The 25,904-nt window shown below is 37.5% G+C and overlaps 1 protein-coding gene across 2 annotated transcripts in view; it reads left to right on the top strand.

The window, feature by feature from the left end:
- The window catches only part of cdkal1 (CDK5 regulatory subunit associated protein 1-like 1), a 306,706-nt gene extending 281,088 nt beyond the window's left edge, over positions 1–25,618 (top strand). Inside the window, exon 15 of one of the 2 annotated variants that reach the window (XM_088084047.1) lies at positions 25,419–25,618. In XM_088084047.1, the coding sequence (XP_087940173.1) occupies positions 25,419–25,478 (60 nt within the window). In that variant the 3' untranslated portion in view covers positions 25,479–25,618. Of the gene's footprint in view, positions 1–25,337; positions 25,377–25,418 lie in introns of those variants that run through there. The other variant, XM_088084048.1, reaches the window with a different exon arrangement.
- Positions 25,619–25,904: the final 286 nt, after the last annotated feature.

Here is a 25,904-nt window from a genome sequence, read left to right as displayed (position 1 = left end):
TGCCAGTTTCCTGCAAAGACTGACAAATGACAACCAGCACTAATTGAGGACATGTCACACTGTTTAAACTGAGCCACAGTCAAACATTACAAACTGAATGGGTTTTTTCAGGGCAAGTTGAGTCAAGTGTTGATGACTTGCATCGTGTCTCAGATTTAACTTCAAAAGCATCATGTGAAAATGTTATAACAAAACTTATTCGATGGTTGCGTTTAAATGAGCATGTACCCAGCATACAGTGAATGCATTATTTATTTCTCAAAACCCAATTTAAATCCTAAAATATACAAACTATCTGACCAGCATGTATTTACAAGACCTTTGCGTAGGATTGTTCTTCTGAGAGTCTTAGTACATATGAGTAATATGAGTCTTACAGAGACAAATTAGAACTTGTTCAGAATGTACTTCACTAATCAGTGTTGAGGAGTGACTCACATGCTGACACTCCTAAAAAAAAATATTTCACTGTTGGAAGGTTGGTCTTTTCATAAAACTGTGCTAACTATGTGGTAGAAAGACGCAAATACTTTTGAAACTTTTTTCAGGAAACAGCATGACACTCACTTCCTGGTCACAAATTCTTGTATTACAGCCAAATAGTGTCAAAGACATTTAAGGCAAGACACTGACAGTATAGCAACAGAATATTAGTTTATATTGATCAGCACTGCCTAGTTTTACATTTTGACTTTTGGTTGAGAAAAAGAGAGAGAGGTGCTAGTCTCTCTTTTATACACTGTGTCTGTGGTGGTCGACATATATAATGAAGTAAAGTACAATCTGTAGTTCAAGCAACAACCCTTGAGCCAGTGAAAATCGAGCAGGGAGATAAGCAGATAAGATCTGGGCACTATTAAGATAAAGGAAAGTCACACTTCATTTACACATACTACCCACATTCTTATGATACAAAGCTGGTTGAAAATTGATTAAGTATCCATTTAAATGTCATAATCAATGGCTTTAAATAGGCTTTACTGTTGTTCTGCAAGTGCATGACTTTTTGTTCCACATTTACTCAAAAATCTATTTTAGTTGCTACTTGAAGGGAACTTGACATGTCCATAACACCAACCGCCTTCCCACTTTGAAAGTGAACAGGAAAGTCCACTGACAGCCCAGTGTGTAGAGTGTTTTTCCAGTCAGGTGTGGGAAAAGTTCATGTTTATGCCTGAGTGAAAGACAGAACTGTCAATCACTTAATGTGCGGCCCACTTGAGATGAGGTCTCGTTCTGGCAAATCCATCTGTGATGCTGCCAGACCAAAGTTAGTGAAAAAGAAATAACTTAAAGCTATTTTGCCAGTCCTATATACCTTTTAAATCTCTTCTCCAAATGATTATTATTTCCCTCTTGCATAAGCAGTGCATTTTTATGAAGTGTCAGAGAACATTTTGCAGACATCAAGACTGGCCCAGTTGGACCACTGAAGTTTACATAATATGAAGATGAAAAACTTCACCATATGATTTAAAAACTAGAGTTAAACAATTCTGCATTAACTGAAAATGTCTAGGTTTTAACCTCAAAATTAGAATTAAAAAAGCAACATATCAACAGTTATTCAATGGCAGCATGTTTGCGTTTTGCGGGGATAAGCTATGCCAGTACATTTACCAACATATGTAGATGCCTATAGACCCATCCAGGTATAACCATTTCCACCAGGCCACTGTAGTACTCAACAGCGAGCCTCAATAATTACTAACGGATCAGACAAACTAAACATCTCCTCACTGCATCTCATCAACATGACAAATTCAGAGCTCTGCATCTCTGTGTAAAACATGACTATTCCCACACTGCTGAGCATCATGCTCAGACTCTTTAACCCCCCTGTGATCTTCTCTGTCTTGTTCATCATATTTGAGAGAGGCAACGCTCACTAGGTTTGTCCCATGACAGAGACATCATGAGCACAAGTCACTGACTGATACATCGAAGCATCTGTAGCTCATTCAGAGAATATGATATGTTGCATAACAGCTCTTCAGCGGCAGACCATCATTTCTTACTCCCTCTTTCTTCCTTCGCTTGCACATCATTCATCTTCCTCATCCTGATTTTTTTTAAACTTCACTACAGCTTCCATCTCTCTTTTTCCACCCTCTTTCATCTGTCTCCATCTCACTTTCATATCTTAATTACTCATTTATTGTCAGTTTATGCTAGTATGCTACATCCACATTAAAATGTCTACATTTTAAACAGTGTGTTTTTGTAACGAATTCTACAGTTAAATGCATAAAGTACATCCAAGCAGCTTAATCTCTACTCTTTTTTGCACGTTTTTTCACACTGCAACAAGAACACTGCACGCCACAGCCTAATATCTGGTAAAATAGTGGAACGGACAGTCCACCTGACCAAATCATTATTTTATGGTGTGACACTGTCTGACAAAATGGACAAACATTTAGGTTACTGAAAACAGCTGTGCTGTATAATCGTCTATGTCGACATGCACAATTGCAGTAAAATTGTTTGCAGTCATGCCAATAAAACCATTTAAAGTGAAATTAAAGTGAGAACAACAGTGGGCTGTCTTATGTCATTGTTTTGCTGCGTTAATCCCTAAGATGCAAAGCAAGCATTTTACAATTTACACACTCTGGATGCCGCTTTGGAAAAAACTTTGTTTTCGGGGAAGAAAAATGCTGCTTAGGGCCTAGTCCACACGTACATGGGTATTTTTGAAAACAACTTCTTCCCCTCTTTGTTCTCAAATGAAAATTAAAAAAATCCCACCCTCACAAGAACTTTTAGAAAAATATCTCTGTCCAAATGAAAACGCAAGAACACAACTGAAGAGGAAGCCAAACCCACAGGCAGCAACATAGCCATATCCCCAAAGCCACACAAAAAAGAACTAGTTGCTTGCCAATGAGAAGCCTAAAAAGGTTATTAACCACGTTTCTGAACATATTTGTAAGGTGGGGTTAACAGTGGAAACGGAACGACTGCGAAGTGCACCGATTTTCTATGGAGCATGGGCTGCATGCTTTCAGCGCCTATGTTGACCAGTCAGACCGTTAACACCGGGCAAGCCACGGCACCAAGCTCTGCTGCAGGCTGACAATTTGCAGTGATAGTTTCAGCGTCTGGTTTATTTTTTTACACGAGCTGTGAGAAAATCTTGAAGGAAAACGCACTATATACTTATATATAAATGATATAAACGCTACATATATGATATGAATGATTTGATCATTATAAATGAAGAAATATGCATCCAGTGCTTCCAAACTGCTTGTCAGTTGTGTCTACAGAAAGGGTGAGAGAGACGTGCAGACACACACAGACAGGCACACAGCAACGGACACGCACTTTCACAGACATACGTATACACACAGCCACAGACACACAGACAAGCAGGACAGGGAGACAGGGTCAGAGCTGACTGGTGCTAAGAAATGCGGCCCGGTGTAAACTGCCAGGCAACTGCTGATGGGCGGGTGCACGTCAGTCATCATATTGGGGTACTTACACATCCAGTTTTAACCCAGGATAATCCTGACCCCCCCACAGTTTTATTAAAGATCCATTTCAGTGGTCTAAAGTGCAGTTTGCATGTGGACAAAGGGCCAAAAGGTATATAAAAGCTACCTTTTCAAATGTACCCATGTACATGTGGACTAGGCCTTCTTCTTGAAATGGACAGAAAGAGATGGATTTACAAATTTAACAGGATGAATGAGAAAGCACTCTAAGAAATAGAGGAGTCTACCTGCTCCCCTTTTCCCCAGCGTAAAGCCAGCCAGTACACTCACAACACGGATTTCACGCACACAAATTTGTGCACACACATTTTCATATAGCTAAAGTACTTTAACTGTAAAGCCGTGATAAGAGGGAGCTGTTATTTAATAGACACCTCTTCACCTCATGGTGTGTCTGTCTGAGTGACAGAGCAGGGCTGTGACAGGTTAGAAATGACTTAATATCACAACTAATTACACACACACGCAAGCCTTTCATGCCTGTTTTGCCTTGTGCGTTGGAAGATTTCTCCTTTTGTTTCCGAGTTGAACGTAGCTTTTGCTGACAGTTTGTGTGGCAGGCAGTCTCTCTCCGACACGTTGCAAAACAACAATCACATGTACAGAGTTAAGAAGTCATTCACAGGGCAGCCTCGCAGCAAGAAGAGTCAGAAATAAGAAATGAACAAAAGAAGAAAAATAATAATGGCATCCAAGTGCCCTTAAGACATTTTCATCACATTTTTGTGTCATGGGGGGTTTTCACCCCGCGCTATGTTTTTCTCTCTTTTATCACCCGCTCTCTTCTCTTCCTTGTTCATTTCCTCTTTGCTTTCTTCCTCTTTCCTCTGCTCCTTCTTTTTGTCTTCCTCTCCTGGCCACCCCTTCTTCTTTCTTGACAGCTCCAGTTAATTTAATGTCAGCTCTGCCAGCTCGCCTCATCACTGTGAGACAAACAGATCTGAGAACAGGAGAGTGTGAGAGCGAGAGAGAGAAACAGAGAAGATAGGTGCAGACAGAAAGCAGAAAATAGCGCAATAGGTACTAATGAAAAACAAATAAATTAAAACAAGTTAAATGCACAAAAAAATTAATTAATCAGTAAACTGGTACCAAAGGTAAAAATAAAAAAATAAAAAATCTGTCTGACTGGCAGAATTGACACTTGAGAGTTTGCACTCAGCACCACAATCCTTTGCCTTTTACAGAAGAGGCAATTACAATTTCACAGGTTGAAATTAAAATCCCCCGTGGTTTGTGTGTGTGTGTGTATGTGTTTCTGTGTGTGCGCGTGTGTGTACTCCATGAGATAGAGCAGGCTGTCAAAGTGATTTCAAGCTGTTTATAGCCTAAGCTCACAAAATGGATCCTCGTGCAGCAAAAGGGGGGAAAGAATCTAAATCTCCTCTCCCCCCTCTTTCTTTAAAAAAGAAAACTAATTCCTTGAATATTAATTGGCTGGCTTGACGATCGGCTTATTTGTTTGTGATGAGGCTGCAAAAGAAAAGTACCCATAATCCCTGTCTTTTTCTCTCCCTCTCTCTCATGCTGTCTACTGTCTGCATAATCTCTCCCTCTTTGCACCCTTTTCTTTACTCTCTTTAAATCTTTTCGTCTCTCTATCTTCTATCATCCTCTTTCGTGAAACATGTTAGTCATCTGCAGGGTTTTTTTTTTTTACCTAAAAGAGGAACATCTTTGAGTTGGTGTAGCCGTGACATCTAATATCGAAGTTCTAATATCTAGTTTCTTGTCCTGCTTTATTTACATCCTTCAAGATTTATAGTCTACGTCAGGTTTCATTTTCAAGCCCCAGAGTGCAGCTTGATTTATTCCCATTATAATAGTATCTCCACTTTCCAGTTCCTCTCTCATATTCCTTACGGCAGTCCGTGGAGGCTAGAGGCGCTATATAATCTCTCTGAGTGTTTGTATCAGTCATCAGCGTTTATAGGGTATCAACCTTTATTCATCCAGGGAAAGTCAAGAGAGCACACTGAGCTTTTATTACAGCATCGCTCTGCTTCACATTCACTCTAGGAGCTGCAGAGTGCGACAACATTCTGGTGCTGTCCACTGAAAGCTCAATGACTGACTTAAGGGCACCTAAACTGTAGCTAGTGAAGCAGGGAAAAGTACAGTGATAGTAAAGACACCTAAGGTAATTTTTGACAAATTGATTTATTTTAAACTTCAAAACTTTGTTGTTTGTTGTGACTTGAGGGACACAGTCCAATCGGCTGAAAATGGACATGCCAACGTAACTGCCAGAAAAAATATGGGCATTGTATGTTTCTGCAAACTAAGGATACATTACATTTGTACATTATTATGTAGTGGATACATTGAAACTTTGAATTTCTTTATGTTTACACAATGGTGACATCAACATGTGGTTAGGTTAAGGCACAAAATCCACTTGGTTATGGTTAGAAAAAGGCCGTGTTTTGGTTTAAAGTATCTGGTTTTCGTGGCACTATCTCAACAGGAAATGAAGCCAACACTCACTTTTCATGGCACCATCCCCTGTGGAAAAACAGAAACAAGTTGCCAAAAACCACCCACATTTGGTGCATAAGAAGCCACTAGAAAGACAATGACTAGACAGTTAAAACAACCGCCTTTGTAGTTTCTAAGTCTCCAACAGTGGTCTGCAGCTTGGTAGGCAACTTGCCAAGGTGACACACCACCTCTCTTGATAAAAAGTCAGCTCAAAAACTGCATCACTTTAGAAACATTGATATGATACACATCCAAACGTATAAATGTAATTGTGGTGCACAGAAATGTATAATGCCAAGATTATTTACTGGCAAGCTGGAATATGCTTCTGCATCAGCTCTGCCACTCCCACGGCACATAAAAACGCACTAACACATGCAAACATTCACATACAGGTCAAATGACTCTGTGATAGTCATGGGTATTTATTGCCTCCAGCCCTGATCAGTATTGATGAGAGCACAGCCCCCAGGTAAATGTGCTAATTTCAGCTCCTTAACTGGCGAGATGCAATAACGCACTGTTATTAAATACCGTCCGTCTCCTTCTAGGCAGCGCTCAAACATTATTTTAAAATAGAGTTTGAAAGAGACTGAACAGGTAAGAGATATATGAAGAGAAGTAACCACTGTTAAGTTTTCACAGACCTCTATCCATGCTCCTCTCTACTGTTTATCTGTTCTCTGGTCTGTCCATGACATTGCATGGACACACCAAACAAAACACACACACACATACACACACACACACACACACACACACACACACACACACACACACACACACACACACACACAAAAGGCATACTCGTCTGTCTCAGAGCTGTGTACACAACTCAGCTGTCTATAGCCTATTTTTGGCGGGTTTACCTGTGTATGAAAAATGCGCTAATTTTGATGGGAAAGGAGTAAAAGAAAGCTCCAGCATTGTGTTGAAACTTGATATGCTGAAAGTAAGCATGCCCTGTGTATTTTTGTGTAAATGCAACTTTATGTCAATCTGACTTTTAGGTTATTAGCATAGTATACCTCATGGTATGTTGCTTGCTTGTATAAATTTCAATATTCAAAACAGTAAGCATGTTTCAGCCACCAAAACCCCACAGCTCTGCTCATGCTTTCCGACACATCAAATTTGAGGATAATCAGATTCACTGTAGACATTCATTTGGAGCCAAGCAATTCTGTCTCAACTTAACTTGGATTGCAGCATTTATAGTTAAGGTTTGAATTAGGACTTGAGCCTTTTGACATGCACTTGACTTGGTTCCCTGCATTTTGTCATTGGTGTTGCCTGGAGTTTAGAGTCTAAAGCATGTAGCTGCATTACCAACATGATTTTATTGTATCGCTTTATTTGTGTGAATTGGAGCCCTGGTTTGCTTTCTCACATTTTAAACACATCTACAGCCATGAACAGCCCACGGATGTCTTCTTTCACTCTTTGCAGTAACAACATGTCCTCCTCCATGTGTGTGGAGAGTGTATGTGTGACAGATCAGACATACCACAAACTCAAACTAATTCACTTATTTTCTTCCAGACCTCCTTCGTTTTGTTTCTGTCTCAATTTCAGGACTAATTTGACAACAATTTAGTCTGTGGGGGCATTGACTAATATTTGGGGGTATTTGGAGTTTGAGTTGAGAGACAAAACAGACGTCTGCATATGAATGCAGACAAATTAAAAAAGTTAATACAAGGCCAATTTGTCTTCAGATGATACCCAATGGGTTCTCAATTAAATTCCGACTAATGCATTCAGCTTCTTTTGCTCTCCAGACAGACTTTACCTGCATGCAACCAAAGCTTGCTAAATCATGCTTGGTTATTTTAGACTACAAATGGACACCAGAATATTTCCTGCTGCCCGGAGATTCTGCATACAAATCCAGATATTTGTTTAAAGAGAATGCCACTGTCTGTACATTCAGAGAGACTTTGTACACATGCATGCCACCTTTAAATTTCCCCTCACATTACATCAGAATGCAAAGAACACCTTCTAACAGCCTGTAGTGCAACTGCAGGTCAGCATTCACACTTTGTTACCGTTGATGTGACAAGCTGAACCTGTTTGAAGCCCCGCGACAGAGTGAACAGGTTGTTTCACTGCATGGGCAGAAAAAAACAACTCAGAGTGTGGAGCATTAGATAGAAACCTGCAGCACCTGGAAGCAGAGTGATTACAGAATGCTTCAAGCAGGGAGAGGAAATTGCTGCTGCCCCTCTCCACTTACTTACCTCTCTCTGCCTTGCACTGACATGGGACTTGAGCAAGGTTGACTCGGTCACACCTCTGGCGGGGTTCTCCTCGTTTACTTTCATCTACATTTTTTTTTAAAGCTGTCCTCGGGAAGCAGTTTAAGCCCCCCTCTCTAACCTGTAGGGCTCTTTAGCAGAGTGGTTGTCACACGAGTGGAATCAGGGATGTCCTGTTAAAGGACATTCTCTCTCCTGCTGGCTGTCTATTGTGCTACAATAAAGATAGATGATCATTTTCAAAAGCCACTTTTACAAAGAGTCAAGAGGCAGCCACAGAATGTGTAACGAAAACCTTTACATTTTAGAAAATCCAGTTGAAGTCATTAAATACTGCCCCTTTGTCAGGGAGAGAGATACATTTTGTGGTGGTATGATATGCCGCCGGGCAGCATCAGTTTGTAACACAGCCAAACGTTACCTTTTGTGTTGTTAGGATACACTGCAGGTAAGCATCACTAGATTCGTGGACCGCATCAGTTGATAACAAGGCCAGACAGAACCAGTCGCAGCCGTATGATTATCCGCTGAATGACATCACGTTGAAATGCCAGCAATCGCATGATGTAAGGAACACGTGGGTGCTTATAGTCAGGGTGAGAGAGGCAGTGGATGGGTCCAACAAACCCTGGACTTTCCCCAGAAGCGTGGTGTTTTTTTCCCGTGTGACTGTAGAGCCAAACCGTGTATTTTTTTTTTTCTAAACCTAACCATGTGCTTCTGTTGCCTAAAACTAACCACCTGTGACCTTACAGCCTAATCTTAACCATGTGCTTTTGTTTACATGCTAGCATTGGTTATAGCATCATGGTCCTCACTAGCAAACGCAGGCAGATACCGAGAGTGTAATATGTAGATATATAGAAGTCCACTGACAAAGCGGTGTTACGTAGTGACCTGGAATGAGAACGTGTTAGAAAATCGGTGATGGTGACTTGTGTCAGTCTCCCAGTTGTTGTCATTTCCATTAACTCATACCTCCTGTTGACTGTGAGGTTTCACTGACAGTCCTGATGTACTTTCATAAGTGAGCAGCACTTTGGGAAATCATCCTCTCCTGTCTGATTATTTATTTCCATCATCTGCTTCACCACCCATGGGACCTGTAATGTAGTAACAACTACTAAATGCATAGCTAAGCAAATCTGATTAATTTTTGCACTTCTTGTTGCAAAAGCTCACAGTTACAACTGTTTTTAGAGCCTACAATCCCTTCAGGAAAAAAAACCCTAACCACTCCCAGAAGATTTGGTGGCCTCCAGAGAAATCCCTCCAAACTGTATCCAGTAATAAAACATCCCTAAATGTTGTGTTAAGTGAGATTGCAGTGCTTGTGGTAAATGAGTTTTTGCAGGGTGTTAATGTATAAACCCAGCTGAGCAGGGGCTCACACTTTGCAGAGGACAGGCTTATGGAAAACATATTTTACCCAGCATGGGATGGTGGAGAAAACAGGCTTTATATGCCCCCCTATCTCTCTCTCCTCTCTCGCTCTTTCACCATAGTTGAGTAATATCATTAAATATTAATCTAATATTAGATGCTGTACGATTAGTAACAGCACATCTTGCTGACCTGTGCTTTTTTCTTTTATGCTCCCTGCTGTACATGTCTATGTGTGTGTGTGTGTGTGTATGTCTGTGTATGCTCAGTAGTGTTAAGGGCATTAAAGTGTGAAAGCGTTTCTAAATTGCTCTTAAATTGCTCTAGGGATGGGCTAGGTGAATATATGCATGCCCCGTAGGGCTAATGGAGAGAGCATCAGTCTTCCATGTAAAGGAAGAAACTGTAGTCATAGGTATACACAAACTACATTCTGCATGTGCACAAATGAGATTGCAAACACACACTGCTCTCCCCATCGTCTCAGCCAGACTGATCATCCTCCTCTGATCATCTTCCCCTTTCCGCCCTCCTCCTCCTCTTGCCAACCTCTGTTTGATACTCATAACTTCATTCTTCTTCTCCTCCTCTCGTCCTCTCATCAGTATGAAAGAGGAGAACTTGATTTCACCCACTCGCTCACTCCCCCACCCCACTTTTCTTTCTTTTTTTTTTATCTGTCTCCCTACCCAGTCAGGTTTAATCCTGTTAGTCACGGTAGATATATGGGGTCCTGCTCACTCTGTTTGACTCTCTTCCAGAGAGACATTCCCCAGAGAGACCCTATGGATTCAGTTGCACACACACAGCGCACATAAGCACACACTCCTGCAGGGAAACATGCGTTTACACAAATACGCATATGCATTCACTGGATATAGCATACTTTCAGCACTGTGGATGTCGGGTTTATCAACTGTACTAGAGAAACTGGTAGCTCTATTTAAAATACATTATACAGCACATTATGTAGAGCATTATGCTGCCTTTTTACAATATATCCATATACTTTGACTTTTGACTATGTTTTTGATTCATTAAAATGAAACACTTAAACAGCAACCATAAACATGACCACAATCTCACAGAGTTGTGAACTCAACTTAAATATATATGTTTTAATCTCTATTTCTTTTCAGTTGCTTCTTTCGAAACAGTCTTTGGTCAGGGTTTATTTTCAGTCCTGCAATGTAAAGTTTCTTCATTCTTTTTTACAATATTTGCCTACTAGCATTCACCACATAAAGGCATTGATGCTTTTCTTTATGATTTTGTGCCAAAAGAGAGATTTTATTCAAACACTCAAACAGCAGAGGAAATCCCGCAGTAGCTTGCTGTTTTCATATCAGCCCGCCGAAATGTTAAGATTACTCCCTTATTCCCTGAGATTACTGCACCGAACCACATCATTAAACCTAGATTTCTCTAGTGTGTTCTGCTGTGGGATGTTTCAAATATGAGGATGTACAGTCCATGCTTTTGCAGTTCCTGTCCTTTATGTACAAACGAAGGGGTGGAGGAGGTGGATTGACTTTCAGCCAGCAGACCTTATAGGCTGCCAGGTCATAAAGACCCAAAATGTTAAAGAATGCCTGTAAAAAAAAATTTTTTTAAAAAAAGTCCATCTTTGGAGGTTATGGTGAATAGATTATGCTGACCTCAATCCACTGATTGTGACATTATTGTATGTGTCAGCAAGAAAAGTTTAGTCTTTCTTTTGTGGATGATAAACTTCAGCTTTTAAAGCTGATTTCTGTTTCTTTAAATTTGTTTTGTTTTTTTTGTGGGTATTTCTTTCTATAATCTCCATCCTTTCTTCCCACCTATCTGTCTCTCACTTTTTCAGTAGGGGGCAGTTGTCTGCCTCATGCACCAACATCAGAGGTCTGTGTTTGTGTGTGTGCACATGGGCCCCATTCTGATTCAGGCCTTGTCTGTGGGCCCCCCTCTCATTTTAATTAAAGAGCAGATGCACTGCCCCTGTCCCGTCTGCCATCCCCTTTTGTATGTGTGTGTGTGCACGTGTGTGCGATTGTCTGGACTCGACCCAGCATGCCCTTGCCATGTGCCAGTTTTAAGCCATATTGTACCCAGGACTGTTAGTGTTTTCCGTGTGGAAGATGAATTACTAGAGAGACAGAAAAAGTCTACACAGGCAGTTCTTCAAATAGGTTTAAAGAGAAGCAGATACAAAGACATACAGTATGTACACACACAAACACATGTGTGGGTTATACAGCATCAGTTTACATCACAATATAGATTAAAAATACCTGCATGTTGATGACCTAGAATACAGATGAAGCTCTTTATTATCATCATAACAGATTCTTACAGGAAATCTTCCAGTTGTTCACTCAGAGCGCAAAAATTAATTCCTACAGGCTATAACTAATGTGTCTGTGTGTGTGTGTGTGTGTGTGTGTGTGTGCACTCGCGCATATATATAACAGGGAACATACTCATCGTTACACAGTCACCAACAGGGAACGGCAAAACTAACAGGGGACATTTTTTAAGTCCCCACTTGGACATGCTCTAAATCATCATAAAATCATGTGTTATGGCCTCTGGTGAAATTTTTCAGATTTTGCCAAGAGGGGACCAAAGTGTGTGAGTGTTTATATCCATATTCAGAGCTCTCCCTCCTGGTTGGAGCTGGTATTTGAACGACCCATTCACACACGTCACTTTTAACACTCCTCTCCCCAGCAGCCTTTCAGACTGCAGATGGGCCGTTAAACAGGCTTTAGTAATGTTAATGTGGGTGACATGAAGGCCACAGAATGTAATGTATCAAATATGATACAAATAGCATGATAGGGTTAATAAAGACACCAGTCTCCTGAAAAGTGATTTGTTATTAGTCTTTGCATTAAAATTCAAGGCTTGGCTTTAGGTGATTTCATAAGTTTTAAGCTCTATACTGTATTAAAATAAAGGGCTACCCAGAAGGCAGGAGAGAAATCAGTATTTTAGAGCCTTAAAAAAAGCAAGAAAACTATAATCCAAGCAGAATAAACCTTTACATAAAATGATCAGCAGTAAGATTTTTTCTTTTTAGGTTTAATTATGTAAAATGATGTAACATCAGACCTTGACTAGACCTTTAAAGTTGTTCAGTCCCTGACGATACTGACCTGACCAGTTTTCACGAGCACTGAATGTCAATCAGTTTTTCAATATACTTCAATATACACTCTCAGTCTGTACGCATAGAAATGTAATTTGTTTGTGGGTGCACATTATAGAAAACATGTCCAAACATAGGATAATGCAACATGAGTCCACTGTTGGCTGGTACATAATGACAATTAGTTCCCTCTTGGATAGCATGGAGGACGTTCACACTCCACCATGTAAAGAATAAATAAAATGAGATAGATAAGACTTACACAAAAAGAATCTCACCTAAATAATTCAAAAATATTTCCCAACTATGAATACAAATACTGTTATTATTATTATTATAACCAATATTTTATAACAAACTATAAAGGCTCCAGTTTTAGTGGATGGCTTAACCATCTAGCTTGACACTGTTTTATTAATCTGGCTTCCCAGAGGGCAAGGGAAATATTTTAAATCTAAAGAAAGGAGAAATAACAATAACAACAATAATAATAATAATAATAATAAGGGTAGGAAGAAAATGTGAGAGAAAATACCAGCAAGATCTTTACTAATTTTAATGAATTGCTTAAATTAGTTTATTATCAGAATTTAACTTAACCTTTGAGATTAGCTCAATCCTCCAAAACTCCCTTTGAGTTTTAGATGCACTAGAAGCACTAGATTTCTGTCAATCTTACAATGTACATATGTTTTTTTCTCTATAATCACAGGAATGCATTTATTTGCTGATCTACTCTACAGGCAAAAGAGGTCCACACTTGTGTAGTATAAAGCAACAGGGGTCCACAGTTGGCTGGTACATAATGACACAAGTTACTTGTAAATATATCTAAACTAAATCATGTAATTTTTTTTGCTTCTAAAAGGATCTGTAAGTATGTATTTTGTAACTGAATATAAAGGCTCAGCCGTTGTGGATGTCTTTACCATTTTATAGCTTGACACTGTGTTTAAAAAGGGAGCTACCCCAGTCCATTCTCATTGTTAACTTTTCAAATACATTCCCTCTGTCAGTGCTTTTGGCATACCTGCATCAATCTGGATCATGGCAGGATGATGTGAGATGAGAACATAGCCGGACAGAGCCAGCGGCATTGTTATTATACGTCAGTAGACAGCCAGACAGCACGAGGCACATCTGCATACATCTTGCGTGGCTAGCATCACTTGAGAATATGGATGGATTTACTCAAAACTTCCATTTAACAGTTTTACAAGCAAAAAAAATGCCATGCAAGTTTTAGGTTTTATTTTTGAGGATTTAAAGTTTTTTTTCTATTGGGAAAAGAATATTAAAACAAAATGTTATTTTTTTTAAAAAGGAATAAAGTTTCATCATCATTGAATGATGCCTTTTCAGAGCCACATATTTGCATAAAATGAAGCAAATAATTTAAAATAGCTTTGCTGGTCCAAAGTCTTCTTTTGTAAAACATCAGAGCCACTCAGAAATGCTTGGCGGGAAACTGAGGAACTGAGTAGGTTAGTTGTGGGCAGACCTACCGTGAAAATCAGATTTTAACGGTTTAAATAGTTAAGAATTCTGTATAGTTGCAGTGATTTGACAAAATTGCAGGGTCTCCCAGAATTCACAGGAATCAGCTGAATTTGGCATTTATTGTTATGGTTGAAATCCAATGTATGTGTGCCCATCTATAGGAATATTTTTTTTATTTTTTTAATCATTTTATTTGTCGCTCCACATTACAGAAAAGAGGTCCACACTTGAGTTGTATAAAGTGACATGAGTCCACTGTTGGCTGGTATATAATGACACAAGTTCCATCTTAGATATATAGTATAGAGTGACATTCCCATTTCAACATGGATAAATGACAAAGAATAGGAAAAAGAAGTTAGATGCATTATTGTTCAAAGAAAATAATCTTACAAAATGTAATAATAAAATTATTTATTTTTTTAGGAAATTGGAGATAGAAATATCATTTTTAGTTTTTTCAGTACATTGCTTTTTGAATCGTGCACCTGAATAAGTTTTTTGAGTTGCTGTTTAAGAGTGTGCTCCTTTTTACCTTGTGTTGAAAACACATTGACAACCCATCATGATATAAATGACTAGAGCAATCTTTAATGGTATTTATAATATGGGAGGTTTTGTGAGCAATCAGTTTGTCTCAGTTACAGGGATAAGTCAGTTAGAGGAATGATTAACCTCTGAAACCCTCTGTTCAACTGCTGAGATGAACTATTTCAAATTCTATAGGTTTTGGCTGTACTTTTGGCTGTACTTTAACTTTAAATTCTAAAAAAGGAAAGTCAGTCCACACTTTGTCCCCTCTTGGCCTGTACAAAATGACACTTCTTGTTTTGTTTTGTTTTGTTTTGTTTTATATTTTCTCCAATGTTTTAAATTAATCTTAAATCTGCATTAGACAGACAAAATTGTATATACACATTACTAGATCTCAAGAAAACCAAAACAACTACAACTACTAAAAACAACTAAAAGAAATATAAAACAGCCAACAATACAAAAAACTGCAGAACTAGGATCAAAATAGGATTCACTTTCAAGTAAAATAAAAAATAACGCTGAGAGATTTGGATTGGATTGTCTGCTGTGTACGACCTTTAAAGTCTTCTGTTGTAGGAGAGGAACTGAGAGTTTTAAATGGGTGCACTAAGTATGCAAAATTACCAGCACATTTATGGATTGTGTCTTTAACAGAGGCTGACTACTCATTTTGTATTGGATTAAAATGATTTGCCATCTCTCTGTGTGCATGCTGCAGTGACCAGAGGGACTTATTATTATTCAACACAGTTTTGGTTTATATGAAGAATTTCAAATTCCTTAAAGGGTTTTTAGTTTATGATGTAAGCATTAAACAATCCTCCACATTGACTGAGTGGAGTGTCCAGCACCCATGTGCCTTTAAGGTTTCCTCTGAGAAATGAGTGACTTGGAGAGGTGGTGAGGGGTCCAGCGTGTGCAGCTCTGTGCCAGGCCCTTGATTCTCTGCAGTGTGGGGGGTTGGTTTCTGTTGTTGACGATTGTCAATAGGCCATTCCACATTAAGCTTCAGAGATGCTAATTTATATTAGCTAGAATGTTACATCCAACTCTGACTGCCTGAGACATGGGTCTGTCCCCTGTCCTGGGTTAAGCAAGTGGCACACAGTGCTTATTTTAGCTGGTACAACATCTCTGGATTATTGGGAAGAACATCCTAAAAGTTTACAGATTGGGCATATAATTCTCCACTCAAATTCCACTAGCTTGAATACTGATACAAAAGTAGTACTTTTTTACTGGATAGTTAAATATTTGAACATATTTAATCACCTAATAATTACATGAATTTCATGGCAAACCATTGTGATGTTACATAGTTTATTGTGCCAAGTTAACATTTAATTGTTCTAATCATAATAAAAGGTTTGGTTTCAACTATAGGAGTAAAACAAAACTAAAGAGTAAGAGTGATCGCCTGATCATCATGTTAAACATATTCAGGAAACAGAAATAAAAATGTCAGAATGCAACATTGAGCCAAAGAAAAAACATGGTGGATTATTGTAGTTTTTGTAACATAGGTTTTATTATTGATCTGTAATGTTGAATTTATGTAGTCCATTTTTCACCTCCTGAACCCTTTTCATTTGAGCTGCAGTGATATAAATTTAAAAGGTTTGGTCATAAATCAGTTTGAACTTATATATGAAAATAAATAGTTTTCTAACCTATAAAACATTTAATGGGGAAAAGCGTGTATGCATGCTTAACACAGCGCTGAGAAACAAAGCATTTTTTAAGTGACTGTAAGATTTAAAACAGCAAATGCAACTTTAAAATGGCCTCCCAAATAATATGTCAAGATCCACTACATGGTATTTTTTTAACAGTTTAACAATATACCATCAGTAGTGTATCAGTGTATCAGCGCACCATCAGTAGTTGCAATTTATTTATTAGTTATCAAGTAGTATTGACAAAAGTGAAATTAACAGTCTGTTAACAGCCAGCTTAGGAAAAGATGACACTGACATGTAAAATTATCAGCACATTTATGGAGCGAAATGCATCCCTAAAGGAGGTTAAATATTCATTTGTTTTATTGAAAAAAATTGTTGTTCATCTCTCTAAGATGTTAAACATTTGATTCAGTGGTGCTCTGCATTATTAAGTAAGCAATCACATGGTGTTATAGATATATTGTTAGATTTATGAGCCTTCAGTTGATGAAGCTGACAAAATATGTAATTTCCTCTACACTGAAGAGGTGGAGTGACCAGCACCCATATGATTCTCAGATCCTAACTTTGAATGTTGAACAGTGGAGACTGCTGCCACTGAGAAGTGAGTGACCTGCAGTGAGTGAGGGTTTGACTCTGTGCAAGTCAGTCTGTGAAAATCTGTCAGGCCTTGATTCCCTGCAGTGCGGGGATGGTTTTCTTCTAGCTGACGATGGTCGTTAGCACATGACACATTGAGCTAAGGTTGCTAACTTCTCATATCCAAGATGCTGTATCTGATTTAGACTGACTGAAACGTGGCTTATTCCCCCATCCTGGGTTTAACAAAGTAGCACACACTGCTTATCTTGGTTAGTACAACATCCTGGATTATTGGGAAGAACACCCTGAAATTGTACGGAGTAGGCATACAATTCTCCACTTTAATTCCCATTTTAAATACTGTTTTTTTTTTTTTCAAAACTTGTACTATTATGGATATTTAAGTAGTTGAACATATTCAGTTACCTAATGATTACATCTGTTATTTCATGACATACCATTTGATGTTGCACAGGTTATTGCCTCAAGTTTACATTTCATTATTCTAATTATAATAAAAGGTTCTGTTTTAACTAAAAGAGGTAAAACAATACTACAGAATTAGATACTCTGTAAAGCATCTACAAACATTATTTAGATAGTTAAAATGTTGTCAATGGTTATTGATTGTATGGAGTAAAACTAATTTGGCCCTTTTAAATGTTTTATAGGTGAGCTACATAAAGAGTACATGTTTGTGTCTGATTGTGTGATTATCATTTTAAACACATATATGAACAGAAAGTCAATGTTGACATGCAACTTTGAGCCAAAAGATAAATGTAGTGGGTTATTGTTGTTTTGCAACTTTTGTAACCTATTAAAAATTTAATGAAGGGCAAACATGTATGTATACCTTACAAAGTGCTTAGAAAGACATTATTTATTAAGTGACTCAAAGATTTAAATAGCAACTGCAACTTTATAATGGTCTTCCAAATAGTATTTCAAGATCTGCTACATGGTATTTGTTAACAGTTTAACAGTTTATTACCATTAGCAGTTGCAACTTTATAGAAATCATCCAAACAATGTTTATAAACAGTTTTCAAACCAACTATTAATAGTTAACAAAGTGTTATAAATATTTGGTCTATCTATCCAAGAGATATTTATATTGTATAATTTACTTTTTGTTTTACAAAGGTTTACAAATTAGTTGGAAACCATTAATACTTAGTTTATGTATTTATACAAGACTGTATAAGTCTTGGTATTTGACTAATAAAATAACAATCTATAACATTACTTATAATGGGTAAAGTTAATTAGTTATCATTTCTTCATTGGTTATCAAGGAGTATTGACAAAAGTATAATTAACAGTCAGTTAACAAATTATTAATGATGCCTATAATACAGTATTGCCAGCTTCAGAAAGATGATACCGAAGTAAAATTACCACATTTATGGAGTAAGATGCATCCCTAAAAGAGGCTGAGTATTCATATGTGTGAAAAAATGTTATTCATCTCTGTATGATCTATGTACATTTGATTCAATGGCTTTGTGCATTCTTTAGAAAGCAATCTGTCTTTATTACATTCACACACAGTTTATAGATATATTTTTATATTTACTTGGCCTTAAGTTGATGAAGTGGACTAGCATATGTAATTTCTTCTACACTGAAGAGGTGGAGTGACCAGCACCATATGATTCTCAGATCCTAACTTTGAGTGTTGAACAGTGGAGACTGCTGCCACTGAGAAGTGAGGACCTGCAGTGGGTGAGGGGTTTGATTCTCTGCAAGTCAGCTCTGTGAAAATCTGTCAGGCCTTGATTCCCTGCAGTGATCACGGGGATGGTTTCTTCTAGCTGACGATGGTCGTTATGGTCGTGAGGACATTACACATTGGGCTTCAGGGTTGCTTACTTCTCATATCCTAGATGTTGTATCTGACTGAAACATGGCTTTTCCTCTTTCCTGTGTTAAACAAGTGGATGTTGGGTAAGATAATGTTAAACTGTAAAGAGTAGAAATACAAGCAGAATTACATTTGTCGTCAATTGCACAATTGACTACAAGCTATTCAAAAAAGGAGTTAAACATGTTTTCACATGAAGAAACATCTGCTGGGAAGTGACATAATAACCACATGTATGTAATATCACTGAAATAATTGAAAGGTAATTATTTATTAAGTGGCCCTCTAAAGCAGTAGGGCATCTTGGCTCTCAGTGGCTCTGTTTGTCTGAATTTTTTAACGCAATGGCCATCAGAAACACATCAACATTAGTTAAACTTTAAGTGCTAAAGAGTTGTTTCAGTTGACAACACTGGAATGTAAAGACCTGTAAAGCTGAGTGTCAATGTAAACTTATTTTAGCAATCTCACATGCCTTCATGCACACTCTCTGTGCCGCAGTGACAATGCTGTATACCAGCCCTGTATTTGCCAACTAATTTACAACTCTATGTGTTACCAACTATAGTTATCAAAAAACAACCAAAAAATAGATATAACAATAATAAAACTTAGTTCTGGGTTGCACAAACCTCTTTGAATGGGGTCAACAGAGATAACTAGTGAAGGCCCATTCATAGATGTGTATCCTGCTGTGATGGTTTTGAGATGAGGTGTTGGTGGCTCATCACCATTTTCAATGCCCATCAAAAACACTAACATACCAGTTAAACTTTAAGTGCTAAAGAAAGGTTTTAGTTCACAATACTGGAATTTAAAGTCCTGTAAAGCTGAGTGTCATTGTGAACTTATCATTGATATATTATCTATTATGTGCCTTTCACTTCATGCACCTCTTTGTGCACTGTGACAATGCTGCATGCCAGTGTGTGTAGTATATGTTATAGACTGTAGTCATTAAAAACAAACATCTTTGAATGGGGTCTAGATTAGATAATGCTAAAATACACTTACAAACACAGGTGTTTCATCCATCACTAAAAACTATTCATTTTGAACACAATGGAACACATTACAAAACAAGATATTTGGTGTTCAAATCCATTACCTATCATAATAGCATGAAAAGGAGCCTTGAGAAATACATAAAAGAGACAAGGCTAAAAACCAAAAATGAATGGCCATGACCTTTGACCCATAAAGCTGCACTGCATTATTAAATACCAACATGACTGAAGGATATCACAAAATGAGCTCGGGACACTAAAACCACTGACAGTGGACACAGTTTATCACTGTATCTATAAATGCAAATTAAGACTTAACTATGCAAAGTGAAAGCCAGATATCAGCAAAATCCAGAACACTGCCAACTTCCCCGGACCTGAGCTCATCTGTCACGTCACAGTGAATATTAAGACAAGTTATAATTGTGTTCACATTATAGCCTTTATTTTAAAAGCTACAATGTGGCAACATTTCTGGTGCCAATTTACTAAACAATGAGAAGCTTTACTGAATAGATACATTTTTGTATTAGATATTTTTCTCTTTACAAAATGCACCTTTCTATTTCTTTTTCATTAATCTATGGTGGAGTGTGAATATCACTCTGTCCCATCCAAAAAGGGAACTTGTGTCATTATGTACCAGCCAACTTGGGACCACCGTGCTTTATTCTATATGTGGCCCTTTTTTTCTGTAATGTTGATCAACAAAGAAAATGCATTCTTATGCATATAAATTGAAAGCACGCATACATTGTAAAAGAGATCCTGTGCTTGTAATAACTCTTAATGGGAATTTCAGTAAAAGTCTGATAATAAATCTATTTTTATGATTAATCAGCAAATACTGTTGCTGACCTTTATATCGTTTTGGTCCTTTCTGGGAAACCCTTCATTGTAAAGGTGAACATCTAAAGTAGGAATTCAGTATGTTTTTTCCATGTGCCAAGGGATCAGCCAGTATGTGATATCTCTGATCTAGACACTAGAGAAAGAAGTCTCAGACTTGTAATGTCATGAAGTATAAAGTCTGGAGCTGCTCCTTCTGCTCATCGAGAGCCTAATTTTGGGGACCAACAGAATGTTTGTTATCCCTTAAACCCAAATGAACTTTATTATATTGGTGTTGTCAGTTCTGTAACAGAAAATGTTCCCATATACTTATAACATTGTTCTGGCTGTTCTCAGTGTCATCTAGAAAATCTTTCACAATTTCATATCAATGAGCAACTCTACACTTTATATCACATGACATCACAAGCACTCCAGTTTTTGGATATGGGAGCGAAGTTGCCCATGTTTACTAATGTTTTTAGACTGCCTTAGATCATAGAAATAATATGTATGTATTTTAGAAATGGGCATAATTTCCCATTAATACAGCATCAAGCAATAAAAAGGTTACGCCAGCCACTAAAGTTGAGCCTTTATATTCTGTTACACAAACATACTAACAAATCATATTTGAAGAAGAAATGTAACATTATTCAGATGAGATTTTTTTCACAAGTATTATTAAATATGTTTTGTATGTGCTACATGGTTGAGTGTGAATGTCACTCGTGCTATCTAAGAAGGAACTTGTGACATTATGTACCAGCCAACAGTGGACTCATGTCATTATATCCTACTCAAGGGTGGACCTTCTTCTGTAATGTGCACCAACAAACAAGTTGCATTTCTTTAAGTACAGACTGAGAACACAAGTATATTGAAAACTTGATTGACATTCACTACTTGTGAAAACTGGTCAAGGTAAGTATTTTGAAATTGAACAATTTTAAAGGTCAAGTCAAAGTTTGATGTTACATAATTTTAATTTAAAACTCCTTTTTTAGTTTTCTTACAAAAGGAAATGGAGTGTGGACATTTTTTTCTTTTTAGAGTGCAAAGTTCAAAGAGTACAAACAGAAGTCGACTTATGAAGGCCCATTCATAGATGTGTATCCTGTTGTGATGGTTTTGAGATGAGTTGTTGGTGGCTCATCACCATTTCAATGCCCATCAAAACACTAACATACCAGTTAAACTTTAAGTGCTAAAGAAAAAGTTTCAGTTTACAATACTGGAATGTAAAGTCCTGTAAAGCTGAGTGTCATTGTGAACTTATCGTAACATTTATTATGTGCCTTTCACTTCACGCACACTCTCTGTGCACTGTGACAATGCTGCATGCCAGTGTGTGTAGTATGTGTTACAGACTGTAGTCATTAAAAAAACAAACATCTTTGAATGGGGTCTAGATTAGATAATGCTAAAATACACTAACAAACACAGGTGTTTCATCCATCACTGAAAAACTATTGTGAACACAAAGGAATACATTACAAAACAAGATATTTGCTGTTCAAATCCATTAACTATCTGCCATAATAGCATGAAAAGATTTAGAGAACCTTGAGAAATCTCTGCATAAAGTGGACAAGGCTAAAACCAAAAATGAATGGCCATGACCTTTGACCCATAAAGCTGCACTGCATTAAATACCAACATGATATCACAAAATGAGCTTGGGACACTGAAAACCACTGACAGTGAACACACAGTTCATCACTGCATCTATAAATGCAATTTAAGACTCTACTATGCTAAGTGAAAGCCAGATTCAACAAAATCCAGAAACGCCACTGACTTCTCTGGACCTGAGCTCATCTGTCATGTCACAGTTTGATTTCTTTCTTTTGGAAGCAAACAGCTTTTAAGGATTAGTCACAGACTGTGTTAAATCATTTTATAGTGATTAACTAATTAAAATAAATATATTATTTATTAAAATAAGTAATTATATTGCTGATCATTTTATGTATAATGTTACTCGTTTATAGATTTATTTTTCTGAATTTTTGGTGATACATTGGTAGTTACAATTGGTCTGGTCTAAATATACATATATATATATATATATATATATATATATATATATCACAAAAATGTTGATATATTGCAAGCAATAAAGTTTACATACCCATTTTTAAAGATACAAATGAAGTTTTAGTGAAAAAGAAGCACTCTATAGGTGAGAGAACCAGGATAAACCAGTTTGACTGCAGTATATGGATGTCCCCCCTTTGATAGGCAGACGTCGCTCAAGGCTTCAGGTCCCCTCTTGGCAATTTCTTTAAAAAATTGTAAAAATCACATTTGCAGTAATATTGTGAAAGAAGACCTCAAAAGTAAATTTTCAATTCTAGTTTTGTATTTTTAAAATGACTGCTAATAAAGGTTCCCTCTTGGATAGTACACTTAGATAGTCCCCTATTATTCATGTTCGCATGTATGTGTGTGTGTGTGTGTGTGTGTATTTCAGAGAGCGAGACAGACCAGGCTGTGTATAAATATAGATGGTGTTAGCGCTACAGTAATTTTTAACAGTTGCCTGCTATTGCATCAGTTGACAGTCAACAGATGACTGGAGTCAGCTAAAGACCCTCTAATAACTTTGGTGATAAATGTGTTAGAGACTGGACACAAACCCACAACAACATACTTTTACAAGGAATGTGAGCAAAGTTTTAAGGAAATTTTTATCCATCCATCCATTCATCATTATACATATCATGTACACTATAATACATCATTAGGTACTGTCTCTTTTTCTGTCAGCCACTAGCTGTTGAGTCTGCTAAGCGTATATTGATGAAAGGAAAATTTTAGATTGTATTTTAGATTTCTTTTGTTTTGCCTCTAACTTAATTATAGACACATGACACACAATGTACCAGCCTGCATCTGCTGCATATGTTTTTGGCTGTTCATGGACAGCGTGTCAAGTTACGCTTGTTACATGCATTGTGTCTTTTCAAAATACACTTCCATTTTTACAGGTAATATACAGTTTCTGCTGGTTACATGCATCCAGTCATTCTCCAAATACACTTGCAGCAAAGGTAAAACACTGTTTTTTGTGTGTTAACACATTGTGTTATAGGTGTGTTTTTTAACTTTTCAAACATTTAACCTGGCTTGAAACATTATCTCAATTCAGTTTCTGTGGCATGATGTAAGTGTACAGGCCTTACTCCTTTCTTTAATTTACACTGTACAGAGATCTTGCTTTGGACTAGGGTGGTAGATGAATGGATACAATAGACACCACTGACAGTAGGGCAAAAAAGACCAAACATATATCAGTCTTTACTGTAGAGGATCATTATAATACAGGTTAAACTACAGATTTAATATTTTTGATGGCCTATGGGACTTTAATGTTTTTCCCCTCATTGTACCTCCTAATTTAAGACATCACAAGACTTTGACAGCTACAACCTATGCATGCTACGCTTTCTTACCAGACACAATGATAAAATGACTTTATAGAGCTGAATTAGGCTTTAAAACTCAAGTTTAAAGTTTAAAACAGTTTGTACTCTTCTTCCAAAGGTCTTATTGTCTGATTGTTGCAATTTTTTTTCACTTTCTGGCATGTGAACGAGACACATACCTGTGCTTTTATTGTTCTTTACAAACAGGGGACTTTTTCACTGTGACTGCGATGACTGTAGCAATACACTCCTGCCTTACTGATGCTCTTAATGGAGCTCTTTGGCACACAAAATAACTTTAGTTGGAAAGCTCAGCGTGCATGCACATTAAGTCAAGGTTCTCTCTACTTGGCTGCTTCTATTCATCCTGTCTTTCAGTGTTTCATCTGTCTTTTGCCATGAACATAATAGCAAACACAAACAGGATGATCATGAGTGCTTTGAGTGTGTGTATGTGTGTGTGTGCATTAGTTGAGGGAGAGATTGAAACCTTACTGGTTGATGTAACAGAATGGTAATTGAAATGTTGTTTTGGTACATGAAGCTCTTTTCCAAATGTGTTGTATTATGCCCACAATCTCTCCTCCTAACACACACACACACACACACACACACACACACACACACACACACAAACACAGAGTTTTAGGCACGGGGCCCGTGTTGCTACCCAGAGATTTGGCAAGTCACTCAGCCCAGGATCTATGTGTATGTGTGTATGTTGCCAGGGCATTACAACATCTCTAAAGCCCTCAGCCAACCAGATCACAATAAACAAATGATGCTCTAGTTGTTTTTCCAGTCTTTTTTGTTGTTGTTGTTGTTGTTGTTGTTGTTGTTTTAACACATTGACGATTTAATGTATAACAAAGAAGCTACTTATTTTTGTAAACAAAAAATGCAATCATTCAATAATCTTGGAAGGATGGAAAACATATTTGATTCCATCCTTTCATGACCAGGGAAGCTTGCATCTGGAGATGTTCTCCAATGTAAAGAAAATCAATGCACAACAAAAGTATTACTTAATAAAAATTTTATGAAACCTGTGATCTCTTTCATGCACACACACATACACACACACACACACACACACACACACAGATGTACATACTCTTAGCCCTCTCTGCTCCTTTCAGCTCTTTCTCCTATGGATCTTTTGATGTCTTCCATGCTTCGGATCAATAGACTGACTTTCTTCCCTGCTGGATTGTACACAGATCTGTTGTCGAAACAGGGCCAGTGGCAGGTCTGCCGGGAACACGCACACCAGATGCTGACTGCAGACTACACTGTGTTATATTGACAAGATAGGATTGTGCTAAATGAACTCTGACCTCCTGAAAACCAATATGACTGGCAGATTGACCTGGGGGGAAGTGATCTGATTGGCAGATTCAATTTGAATTTTGAGTTATTGACATTCTTTCTTTGGGATCCCACTGTGTGTACAATGTTATGAGATGAGATGTGCATATGTGTATGTAAGTATGTATGTTTGGGATAATTAACCCTTTGCTTCACTCCAATTAAAATGCATCTTTAAACTGTCATTTTTGCCAAAAAATGAAAACAAAAATCTTTGTTGTTAGTTTTACCTAAGTAACAGCAGCCCACTTTATGAGCCCAACTATAATGAAGTTTAATATGATGTATACCATATTCTACAAAGACACTGGTTCTGCAAAGTACATGTGTCAGATCAT

This window comes from Plectropomus leopardus, chromosome 11, assembly GCF_026936395.1.
Source record: "Plectropomus leopardus strain MGB_pleo_1.0 chromosome 11, ASM2693639v1, whole genome shotgun sequence".
Lineage (NCBI taxonomy): Eukaryota > Metazoa > Chordata > Actinopteri > Perciformes > Serranidae > Plectropomus > Plectropomus leopardus.
This window is presented reverse-complemented; position numbering and strand designations above follow the sequence as displayed.